Consider the following 11,703-nt stretch of genomic DNA (forward strand, 5'->3'; position numbering starts at 1 on the left):
CCTTCTTATGTCGAGGAAGGGCGACCCGGTTTACGTATACTTTATATGATTGTACACAAGTTAACAACGGATTGTGGGCACTTTTTTTCGGCTGAGGGGAAAAATTGAGATCGGTTCAGTTAGAAATAACGTAGGGTAGATCAATAACAACAAGGAGATGGCGGGAATATATTTCAACCAATTGAAGACACTTGTTCTCGTCGCGCAAATCCATCATTTTTAGCTATTAGAACGTTTCAAAATTAGGGGGCTGGTTTTCATACGCATATTCATTAACCCGAACAGTACGCCAATTTTTTGTTACCATAGTTGGCCAATTTCGGTCTACCGTTGGTGACGATTTGTGGGCGGAATCGAAACGGAAACGCATCGTGAAGACAATTGGTGACGGAGAACACCTGCATAGCAGGGTGTTTAGTAAATAAACAATGACTTCGAATGCAAAGCGTTGTGGGTTTAATTTCGTTCCTGGTGTTTTATGGCGCAATATCTTGGATATCTGTCTTAAAAGGGTTGTACACGCTGTAGGTTTCAAAACATCGTCGTTTCAAATTCATCTTTCACTCAAAGTCCATGAGTTATGTGCATTTTAGCATCCGAAAATCTGTTTTATTTTTTGTCACAATGTCGTTTATCAATTTCAGCGTTCGAAAACAAAAATAAGTCAGGTTGGGGCCGAGCTGCAGGGGGACTGTGAAAGAGTGGAGTCTAAGGTAAATGTATAAAACAGGTAGTAGGCTACGTGTGGCTGGTCGGCTCAATTGCGCCGTGTTGCAAACTCACATTCACGACCTATCACTGGGATGTTTCCTATAGTCACCTTTGTTTAATGCAAAACACTAAATAGTTTTTTTTAAATCGAAATAGAGGTTTTATTATTAGAATTTACTTACATAAGATTTTGTTCTGGTTTCCGTTGCCGGTTTTTCTTCTTTCTTTTTTGTTTACTTCGCCACCAATTTTGCTTCGCCCCGTCTGCTATCCCTTCACCCATGTGTAAGTGGATTTCTGTGTACCCTTCCTGACGCATTTGTGTGCTTCATTCTAAGCTTCCGGCGTACTACCCTTTCGTACATACCCTTCTCCATTCCCTTTCTCTGCTCCATTAACAAATGTGTGTGTGTGTTTTTGTTGTTGTTGTTGTTTTCCTATTTATCCACTCTTAACTCTAAAGTTTATTGATAAGTTCTAGAGTTTTCTTTGGGTGCAAGTATTTGTTTCCCTTCCGCTATCTTTCTTAGCGCCTTCCTTCCTACACCTTCCTGCTTTACAGCACGCGTAATCTTCTGTGTCCACAAAACACAGCGTTGTGCGCGCAGTGCTTTTCCCCCCTTCAGCAGCCACCTCGAAACAATCGTTCGTCCACGGTTAAGTGTGTTAGATTTGTGTGTTTATTAATTACTTTACTTACTTGTGTGTGTGTGTGTCTTGCTGTCTGTTGATGTGTGGTTCGTTTATTAATGTGTGTTGTTTTGTTCTTTGCTTCATCGTTAATTTCTTTCATTTTCACTAACTGAGGGACAATTCTATGAATTGGGTATCGCTTATCTAGAGTTATTACATTACGTTGCCTAGATTGTTGTGTGTATGTGTGTGTGTTTCTTTCCTTCTGTTTTGCATCTTTTCTTTCATCAGCTTTGTTTTGTTTTGTTCTGTTTAGGTTAGTGTTATCAACTGTTGTTTGTTTTACGTTTTAGCTCTCGCGTTTTTTTTTGTTCGTTTGTTTTGTTTCATTTTTTTTTTGCTACTCCCACTTCCCGGTTTCTCCATTGCATCTATTCCTCTGTTTTAGATAATGTTTCTAATGTGTTATTACTAGATTACGGTTTTGTTTTTCTCCTTTTCTTTGTTTTGTTTTGCTAGCTTCGTTTCAAAAAAACACTGTCCTTCCCTTCAGCACTCACCCACGCATGGTTGCGTGTTGCTTACGAGCTGAACAAAACTATCCGGCACCACGCTGCGGTTGTGGTGGTGTACTGCTGTCGCTCTTCTGCAAAGTTGTGTTTCGCTTTGTTTCCTTATTAAATGCTACAATTTATTTTTTATGTGTGTGTGTGTGTGTGTGTGTGTGTTGGTTTTATTCTATTTTTTATCGTTCTGCTCTTCGGGTTCGTTTTTCGGTTTCTTTTTCTTCTTCTCCTGTCTCTTTTATTCCACTACGAACTTTTGCCACACGAGCAGCGCACCGTCTTTGTCGCACCCTTTGCTTCCCTGCCAGTGGAGCACACGGTTGGAATGGGCGAAGTAAGTAGAAGGATATGTTGTAACATAAGGATCATTTAACAATGCTATCACACGGCGATTGATGATTGTGAAGACGATAAATCGATACGCGTAACAAGAGAGAGACAAAAAACCAGACGAAAACAACGAGTGCGACACACCCCACGGGACAGGATGTGTTCCCGTGCGTTAACTAAACAACGGCTGGCACGTTGGGTTCAGCTTCTAAGCGGATGATGATAAGTTTGCCGGTGGCGTGTATGCGTTGTTTGCTTTTGATTTTAGCTTTGCTGGTTACTTAAAGTACTCACGGGTAGATTAACGGCTAACGATACGATCCAAGCGCGGATGAGGAGTGATTATTGCTACTGGATGGATAAGAATGATACGCGATGTACACGGGAGAGATGGGCGATTGATTGCATGAATGGGGCGACGTACGGCGGTAAGGGATGCGTTCCAGCTCGGTTCCGGGGGCCTTTGGTCGTGTGGATGCACACAATTCCGCTGAATTCGTATTAAATTGCACCTCGTTTCATCGATCGTTTTTCCCCACGAATAAAATAGGGAACTTGGTTGAACTTTTGGCGCAAGCGACGTTGCGCGATTCTAACAATGTGGAGTTATTTGTGAGGCGATCTTTTTTTTTTTTGTTGTCCTGCCGGAGCACCAATCAGCAGCCTGGATCACAATGCGTTACTGGGGAGTTACGTGTGCTGCTCGGCTAACGTTTTTTTTTTACCTAACGCAGGGGGGGAGATTTTCGCAACAAAAATCAGTGCAGTACGAACTGATACACAATCTGAAAGTCGTCCACATCGTACAGCACGAGCAGTACGAACAGGACGAAGCATAGCTCGAGTGCGGTGAATAGCAGAAAACATCGACGTCATGCATTCGTGTCCGTCTGTCGCGGCTGTCTCAGTACGCACTGGCCCTTCTCGCACAGGCTAATCGTCTTCAGCAGATTGTTGCCGGCAGTGCGGCCCCCACCGGCACTGTTCCGGTTGGGACCACCGGCCATCGCACTGCCACCGCCACCCCCGGTGTAATCGTGATGATTGTGCATTACATTGCCACCGGAAGATTTGTAATTGTTGTTGTACGTGCCGATGATGTGATTGCCACCGCCCGTCCCGGACCCGCCATTGCCGATGGCACCGCCGCCATGCCCGTTGTGGTTGTGTCCACCAACGCCGCCGGCCGGGTGGCCGCCGGTACCGCCGAGCGGATTGTAGTTGTTGTAACCATCGTACAGGCTGTAATGGTCGTGATAGCCGTGGCCAGCGTTCGGGTCCATCAGCTGATTGCCGTCGATGAAGTTAAGCGACTCGAACAGCGTCGGGAAGGCGTAGAATATGATGAACATGGTCGCGTACAGCACGAACTGCAGCGTCACGCACGTCCAGATGAGGTTGATCTGCGGGGCGGAAAAAGCAGCAGAAGGTACACCAAACACCCACCTCAGGCGACTCCCCGCCGTACCTACCTTACTCTTACGACTATGTTTCGTTACGTTCACGAATGGTACGAATGCTAGCGTGAGTGCGATACCGGTGAGCAGACCCGCGATCAGCCCGGTAAAGTTCTGCTGCAGTGGCAGTGTCCCCAGCCCGAACAGGGTGCAGCCGAGGGTTAGCAATTTGATCATAGCTATGTGGGGTTTTTTCAAGCTCTTCCAGTGGCACAGTACGAGCTGCAGCATCAGCGATGCCAGCACGCCCGCAATCGAAGGCAGCGGTCCAACCTGCGGAAAGGGGAAAAAGGCCACATTAGCACGTCCGGATCGTGGCACGGCACCAGCAGTTACCTCCGTCTTATACGGCACAAAGATGGCACTCGTCAGATTGCCCGCGATGCCCGACCCAACGTACAGGATGGCCGTCCGCAGCGGCCCTATCAGACGCTCCAGATCGGCCAGCAGCAGGTGCTGGAAGGCGACGCTGATGATCAGATGGATCAGACCGGCGTGCAGCAGCAGCGACGTGAACAGCCGGTAGAACTGGTCCGGGTAGTCGACGGCGATGAAGTGGAACATGCCGCAAACATCGTTCAAGCACGAGACCTGCGCATAGCGGAGCATACAAGGGTTGAAGATGCCGGCATTCAACACCCGCTTCGGGGGGCGCTTACCTGCGAACACAGTGACGCCTCCTCGTGGAAGTACCCGCGCACGAAATCACAGTATTCTCGGGTCGTGATGCGGCACTCGCCGTACACACCGATGCAGCACGGGTGGCCGATCACCTCGCACACCATGTGCTCGGCCGTGTGGTCCTTGAAGCGGAAGCGCTGCGACAGCTGGTTGTTCTTCCGGCAGATCGGCCATTTGGTGATGTCGTCCGGCCATTCGTGCGGTGCGATAGATGCCGGCGCATCGCAGTACTTCGGGTCGAGTCCGCAGACGCTGCCCGAGATGCGGCCACCCGGGCCCGATTCGCCCGGCGACCACTTTTTCCACGTCGCGATCGTTTTCTGGAAGGTGGAAAAGAGGAGGAGATAGCACTTAGACATTCATCTCCAGGAAGTTCTACAGAAGTTCCCAAAGCCTCATTACCGATGGCCAACCGCGGATGGAACAGTCCGCCTGGGAGCTCTGTACACAGCCAGAATCGTCGTTTCGTATGCAGCAAGCCGTTTCCCGTTCGTGCTTGCGAGTTCGCGACACGACGTCCAGTATTTTGGTGTCACGCCTCATGCAGGCACCGTACTTCGCACCGAGATGTATCAGGTCGGCACTGCGCAATCCGATCCAGATGTTGCGCGGCTCTTGATGGTGGACCTGTTGGGGTGGCAAAAACAAAGCAAAGGAAACTCCCATCATTGGAAGGAACTCCACGAACTCTTCGACTCCGCGAGGTACCTGTTGCAAGCTAAGGCTCGTCACGAGAACCTGCGCCGACCGGTACTCCATGCCCAAACCGATTGGTCCGAAGCCGTAACAGATCAGCGAGAGGACCATCACCACGATCTGGACCGTGTTGATCCAGTAGGTGAAGAATGGCCGGTAGTCGTACCGCTCGTCCAGCAGGTTGGGGCGCAACAGCTTCACCCGGTTTCGTACCGGCCGCAGCGAGTTGTCCAGCACCCCGTCCAGGATGTGGGACGAGATGCGCTGCCCATAGATGCCACCGGCAGCGGGTCCCGCTTGGTCTTGGTTTTGCTGCTGCTGCAGTACGCCTCCTGGCCCCTGTTGACCGGCTGGGACGGCCTGTTGCTGCTGCTGGTGATGCAGCTCCGCCGACTTGGTTCGCCAACCGTTGATGATGCCGCTGCCGGTCGCACGATCCCCGTCGGAGACGAACAGCTGGCGGGAGTTGTCGTGCGCCATCAAGCCACCCGGCTGCCCGCGGTCCTGCGGACCAACGCCAACCGGTCCCGGCGCGGCCGGTGTGTCGAAGAATGCCTCGCCGTCCTGTATCGGGGCAAGCCCGTCGCAGTGCACCTCCGCACCGTCCGACCCGTCCGACCCGGTCAGCTCCACGTGGGCCGGTGCGAAGCTGCGGGACCACTGTTTGTGCGTGCGCAACCGCCGGCGGGTGATGCTCTGCACCAGGAAGCTAAGCCCACTGCAGAGGACGGCCGGCACGGACGGTTTGCGCTCGGCCCGTATCAAGTACACGTCGCCCTGCTGGTCCTGGGCGGATGCGTAATGGGGATTGGCGCGCTGCCGGCGGCTCAGCTCCGTTTCGCGCTCGTCCTGGCTCTGGGCCGGCAGGATGTCGGGCCGATCGGACGGGGGCAGTGTGGCCGCCGGACCGTGCCCATTCGCCCCGTGGCCGTGGTGTTCGTTCGCGTGGTGATGCAGACCGCCCGGACCGTGGCCGTGCAACGGATGCCCGTCCCGGTCGCAATCGTCCCGCAGCGTGCCGAACCGCCGGCAGGCGAACCGCCGCTGCCGATCGTCCCACTTCGTGCGCTCGTACGCCTCATCCTGGATCGGGACGCCGAAAAATTTGGCCGTCTCGCGCCGCACGTACTCCTTGACGCGCTGCTTGCAGGACAGGTTCGACTGGGGGATGCGGAGCAGCTGGGCGTTGCTGCTGCGCTGCAGCGTGGAGGCGGGCGAATCGTTCAGCGACGGTCCGCCGTGGCCGGCGTGGGGCGGCAGGGCGTGCGACGCCATCGGGTACGGTACGATGGCGGGCGTGGAGATCGACGGCTGGGAGGGCATCAGGATCGGTGGCTGGGAGGGCATTAGCTGCTGCGGCGAGGGCGTTGGCTGTGGCTGTTGCTGCGATTGAGGCGGCTCTGCTGGGACGTTCTGTTGCTGCGGACTGGTGGCCAGCTGCTGTTGCGGTGGTACTGATTGTTGTGCTGTGGATGGTTGTGCTAGTTGGACCGGTGTTGCCGTCGCACTCGTCGACGGCTGCTGACTTGCGGAGGGACCCGCTTGGGATGGTTGCTGCAGGGTGTTGCTGTACTGCTGCTGCTGCAGTAGCAACGATCGGCTGCTGCTGGCGCTGAGCAGATTCTCCATCGAGGGCGCCTCATTGCGACTCGGCTGTGCGAACTGGTGCTTGCTAGCGTTGCGCGGGATCGTAGCCCCGCCGTCGCGATCCAGCGTGCCGGTGCCCTCGCTGAGGCTATCGTACGTCTGCGAGTGCTGTGATTGTGCTGTTGCGATGCCTTGCACGGTTGGCGGTGGCAGATGCATTGGGGGTGGTTGGGCTGGCTGCGCCTGGCTGTACGAGGCCGCACCCATGTGGGGATGAGGTGAGGAAGCCGCCGTCAACTGCTGCGGTGAGGTGAGCGATGCGGGACTGGCCGGCACGGAGTGGCAACTTGCCGCATCGGTCGCCGGGCCCCCCATCGGCTGGGGGCTGATGGGACCCGTCGTTTGCGTCGTCTGATGGACACCGGTCGTCCGGCGGAGCGTGCTGCAGTGCAGACAGGACGCGCTGCCCCCGTTCGGTTCGCTCATCACGCTCACCGGCGTGGACACCCGGTAGCTGCCCGGGCGCGGCTGGTCCAGGAACTCCGCGCTCGACGTCCGCGACATCCGGTAGCTGTTGCTGCTGCTGCTAATGCTGTTGTTCCCGCCGGTCGATGCCTGCGAGTGTCGGCTGCTGCTACGCGACACATGGCCACCGGCGGTGTGCGGCAGGGTGGCGGTACTGTGGGGCGCGGGCCCACCACCGAGGGAAGCCGACGGGCACTTGGGCGGTCGAACACGGGCGGGCGGTGTATTGATGCTACCGTTGCTGGCGGCAATCTGCGGCCCGGTGGTGCTGCTGCCACCGTAATGGTGGTCGGGCGTTTCGAACCCTTTCGGGGGCGAGATGGTGGTGGGATCGGTGGTGACGCTGGCGCTACTCCCACCGTTCCCACTGCCGGCAATGTTCGCAGCACCGCTCTTCACGCGAAACCCGTACGGCAGGGTGCTGGTCGCGTACGCATACTGGGCCGGACCGTGGTGGGCGTGGGAGGGGCCACGCGACGGCCCACCGGCCATGGTAACACCCTGCCCGAGCATCAGCGCACTCATCAGCGCTTGGGTCTTGGCGTTGACCGAACCGGCACTACCGGGCAGCGGTGGATAGGGCGGGTCCTGGGGGGGCGGTGTCGGCACGTAGCGCTTGATCGGGGTGTGCACGTTCGAGCCGAGGTAGCCGTAGGTGTCCGCACCGAGAAAGTGGGCCGGCGGCGGTATATACCGGTCGCACTGGGGCGAAATGTCCCGATAGTTCTCCGTCAGGCTGTGCCGGTATCTGCAAAGGAAGCGAAGGTGGACACGCGTTAGTTGGTGTGCGAGATTTTGTAATATAATCAACCCCTCGCCCCGGGGTTGGTGTGAGTTCCCGTATGAGTTCCGTCCCACCTTTAACTCCCAAACAAAGAAAGAATGTCAAAACGGCAAGTGTAAAGGACCTTTCCAGCTGAATGGCGGATGTCGTGTTGCGCTAGTCCTAAACACTCTCTCCGGTGCACACCAGCGGGATTAGTAGCGTCCGCTTGAATAAAGGATGAGCTAAGCTTCGCTAGATTCTATTAACCATTGTGTCCTACACCTGACATTCATTCGTTTTCCCTTCGAGCACAAAGACGTTCGTCCAGTGTTTATCTTCTCCACAGAGGGGCGAAGGGGGGGGGAGGGGGGGAGGAGGATAGGAAAGGAGAGGAGTAGATGTTTATAGCCTAGCTCATCCCACAAACGTTGGACAACGCCATAAATCGACATCCAAACTCCAAGGGGGGGAGGGCAATTAATTCCAATCACCCCGGGTGGCGCGCGATACACGTGCAATGAACGTACCTGATGTTCGAGGGGCTCGCCGTCCGGCGCTGTATCGTGCCGTAGTGCCGGCTGTCGGTGTAGTGATGGTTAACCGGGGCCGGTGCGGGCAGTCCCATCACGTAGTGGTCATTACTCGGGGCCGGCGACGGAGGCTGCAGGCAGCTCGTGCCGAGTGGATCATCCAACGCACCGAACCGGTCCGTGCTGCCGTGCCGATCGATCAGCAACCCACCGGCCGGACCGCCGCTTCTACCCAGCATCGTACCGTCGACTCCGCGGAGATGTTGCTGCTGCTGCTGTTGCGACTGTGCTGGGTGTTGTTCGATGTAGCGCTGGGCCGAGTGTCCGCTGCCGATCGAAACCGTGTCGGCCATATCGTGATAGCTGACGGCTGACGGTGGTAAAGCGAGGGAGGGTTGCTGCGGGGGTTGCTGTTGTTGCGGTTGCTGCGTACCGTAATGGCTGTGGCCGTACGATGCCCGCCGGCCGGAACCTGCCGAACGGAGCGTCCCACCGGACGATGAAGCGTACCATGCCGGAACGTTCGGTAGATGGTGTTGTTGTGCGGATTGGGGCTGGAGTTGTTGCTGCTGCTGTTGTTGGAGGAGCTTCGCATGATGGGATTGCTGCGATTGGTGTGCATGGTTACGGTGATGTTGCTGTGGTTGTTGCGGCTGCTGCTGGGTTTGGTTGCTGTGATGGTGCTGGGTCAGCTCTTTGGATAGCTGCTGATGGGAGGGCATATGATGCTGGATGCCGGCATGGCCGTACTCTGCACCGTCCTCCATCGGGTAGGTCCCGTTGGAAGGATTCGCCTGGGCCGGGTCCGCCGGGTCCCGCTATAGGGGCGTCGTACGTCGCGCCGCACTCTGTCTTTCCGCCGCCGTCCTACGCTGTGGCATTATTGTGCGTTACGCTCCCGTGCGAATCCTTCCACCGTGAAGGTCCTTCCTCGCTGCGGTCCTGTTGGGGTAATGGCGTGAGGGCACCAAGTTTTGTATACCTCCACACTGCGTGTGTGTGCGTTTCGCGTGCCAATTCACGGTTGAGGGTTTTTATGTTTGCCACGCTCGCCTTTCCACTGCTTCGGTGACGGTTTTGCCGACACCCGTGTGCCTTTGTTCGCACCCTCGGCACGACGTTTCGACACTCCCTGCCCGGTGGAATAAGGCGTTGGTGAGCCGACAGACGACCGAGAAAATCAATCCACCAACCGTGGCCGTGCGAAGGTAGCGCCGGTCCGGGTGCGACGGTGCTGCTAATAATCGACGGCTGCTTTGATGTGTTTGGCTCCCTATCGGGTGGGGGGGGAGGTTCAGCGCCGCCGTCAATATGACACCTTTGTTGACGCCCGATGGAGACGCCTGGTGTGCCGTGCAAGCAGGTGATGCCGACGATGTTGCGCCCTTGCTATCGCCTCATAAAGTGTGGTTTGCACCACATCTTGAAGCGCACACTAGAACTGCTGCTGCCAACCACTACACCAGTACCTGCTTGAAACGATAAAAATAAACGCGTCAAGAGAGAGAGATAGAAAGGGAGAGAGAGAGAGCAAATTCCAGCCCACACACAGGCACTTGAAACGACCATCCATAAACCATCTAACGCAACGCAAACCACCGCTCCTGACGATAATTCATCACACATGAAAGTTCTGGCCATCCACCAGCACTGGGTTGGATAAAAATATCCTTCGCCTGCCGCTGCAACACAAACGCACCCGTTCCCGTTGGATCCCGTTGATAAACAAAGAGGCGACCATTTAGCACCGACCACTCAGCGGAGAACCTCGTTCGTCCGGTTCGATAGCACCACCGGCACCGCACAAAGCACACGGTGCCGCACTTGGGTAAACATCAAAGTAGTCCATGGACAACTGATCTGACGTGCTCCCTAATAAACATAACACCGCGGTAATAAACGTGGAGCGATTACGGTTTTCTTTTCCTTGTCTCGCTGGTTTCAAAATTAATTTTTTTACGACCTGCTGTTGTAGTCGGTGTGGGGGTAAGAAGGGGGGAGAAGGGCGGTCAACGATGCGGGCGTATCTTCTTGTGCCACACACCTGCACAGCATTGGTGCAAGCACAAATTACTTGCACATTCTGTTGTGTTAACGTTGTGTGTGCGTTTTTTTTTTTGGTTGCCGCTGCTTCTTTTTGTTGTGATGGTTTCTGCTTATCCGCTGCGCCTTTCGGACTTCCCAACATCCCGAAAATGACGACCGAACACTGGTACATACACACCCACAGTACACCATCATCACCGCACAGCTGCATTCCCGTACACGACCACTAGCGTGCGGAACGCTCGGAGACCTTGCACGTGACACACATGAACCAACACAGCGACTGCACCGCACGCACACCGGTACGCATACGTACACGGGGCACACATACGGGCAGGCAGCACGGGAACACTGGATTAATCCTTTATTCAGCGCTGGAAGTACGTCAGCCCGGAATAAAAAATAAAAGGAAACAGCACGAAACACAGCAGACAGGATGGGCAGCTTTGCTTGCGAAATGGGAAAACGGATGCTTTTCGGTGTCTCTCAGTTTTTGTTGTTGTTGCTTGTTTATTTTCCAACCGCCCTCCTCCCCCATCATGGCTCTCCTGCCTACACCCAGCGCACTTTCCCTTCTTTTCTTTCCGTTCGACACATTACTTCGGAATTACTTCCACATGCACGGTGTGTGTGTGAGTGTGTGTGTGCCACTTGCGGAATTGCGGAGAACTTTTACCGAGCAGCTTAACTTGAAACGGCGAACCCAAATCATGGACACGATTGAATAATTCTGGCGAATCCTTTTCTGTGTTGCGGATTGGCCTTAGAAACGGTGAGCCAAATCCCCGGGAAGACGAAGGCATTTGCAATTTGATGATTAGAATCGATCCAATGCTGATGACCTTATTCCACGGGAAATATGCTAGCCCACGTCTTCCCCGCCCACCCCCATCCTCTGTTCCTTAGGCGAAAGCGCAAAACAGGGATATCCCAAACTCACTGGGGAAGGTGTTTGGGAAAGACGAGGTGGGACGGGGGGGGGGGGGGGGGGGGGGCGGTGGGAAAGCTTCCGGAAGGAAAATCACCCAAAACAGCCCCAACCCCCCCACTCCCTTTTTTGACGCCTGGGTACTATGGATGGGTGAAGGGAAGGAAAAGGGGTTGGGGGGGGGGGGGGGGGGTTGAAGAGAAGAATTTAAAAGGAGAGACGGGGGAAGGAAAATTTCGGTGACGTT

General features: G+C 55.0%; 1 protein-coding gene across 1 annotated transcript; it reads right to left on the bottom strand.

Moving 5' to 3' along the window:
• Window positions 1-3,112: 3,112 nt before the first annotated feature.
• LOC128719182 (inactive rhomboid protein 1-like) lies at window positions 3,113-9,249 on the bottom strand. The gene is made up of 7 exons (XM_053812805.1): window positions 8,480-9,249; window positions 5,087-7,934; window positions 4,781-5,005; window positions 4,357-4,698; window positions 4,034-4,288; window positions 3,713-3,970; window positions 3,113-3,643 (listed from the first exon to the last, which is right to left on the bottom strand). The coding sequence occupies exons 1-7, from the start codon at window positions 9,247-9,249 to the stop codon at window positions 3,113-3,115; spliced, it is 5,229 nt and encodes a 1,742-aa protein (XP_053668780.1).
• Between the last annotated feature and the right edge of the window lie 2,454 nt (window positions 9,250-11,703).

The sequence above is a fragment of the Anopheles marshallii genome, chromosome 2 (genome assembly GCF_943734725.1).
Source record: "Anopheles marshallii chromosome 2, idAnoMarsDA_429_01, whole genome shotgun sequence".
Lineage (NCBI taxonomy): Eukaryota > Metazoa > Arthropoda > Insecta > Diptera > Culicidae > Anopheles > Anopheles marshallii.

Excerpts from the sequence above, each read along its gene's own strand:
- LOC128719182 (XM_053812805.1), bottom strand. The coding sequence starts at position 9,249 with ATGGAGGACGGTGCAGAGTACGGCCATGCCGGCATCCAGCATCATATG. Across the intron at positions 7,935-8,479 it reads GCGAGCCCCTCGAACATCAG|ATACCGGCACAGCCTGACGG; the intron begins GTACGTTCATTG and ends CTTCCTTTGCAG. Across the intron at positions 3,644-3,712 it reads AACATAGTCGTAAGAGTAAG|ATCAACCTCATCTGGACGTG; the intron begins GTAGGTACGGCG and ends TCCGCCCCGCAG.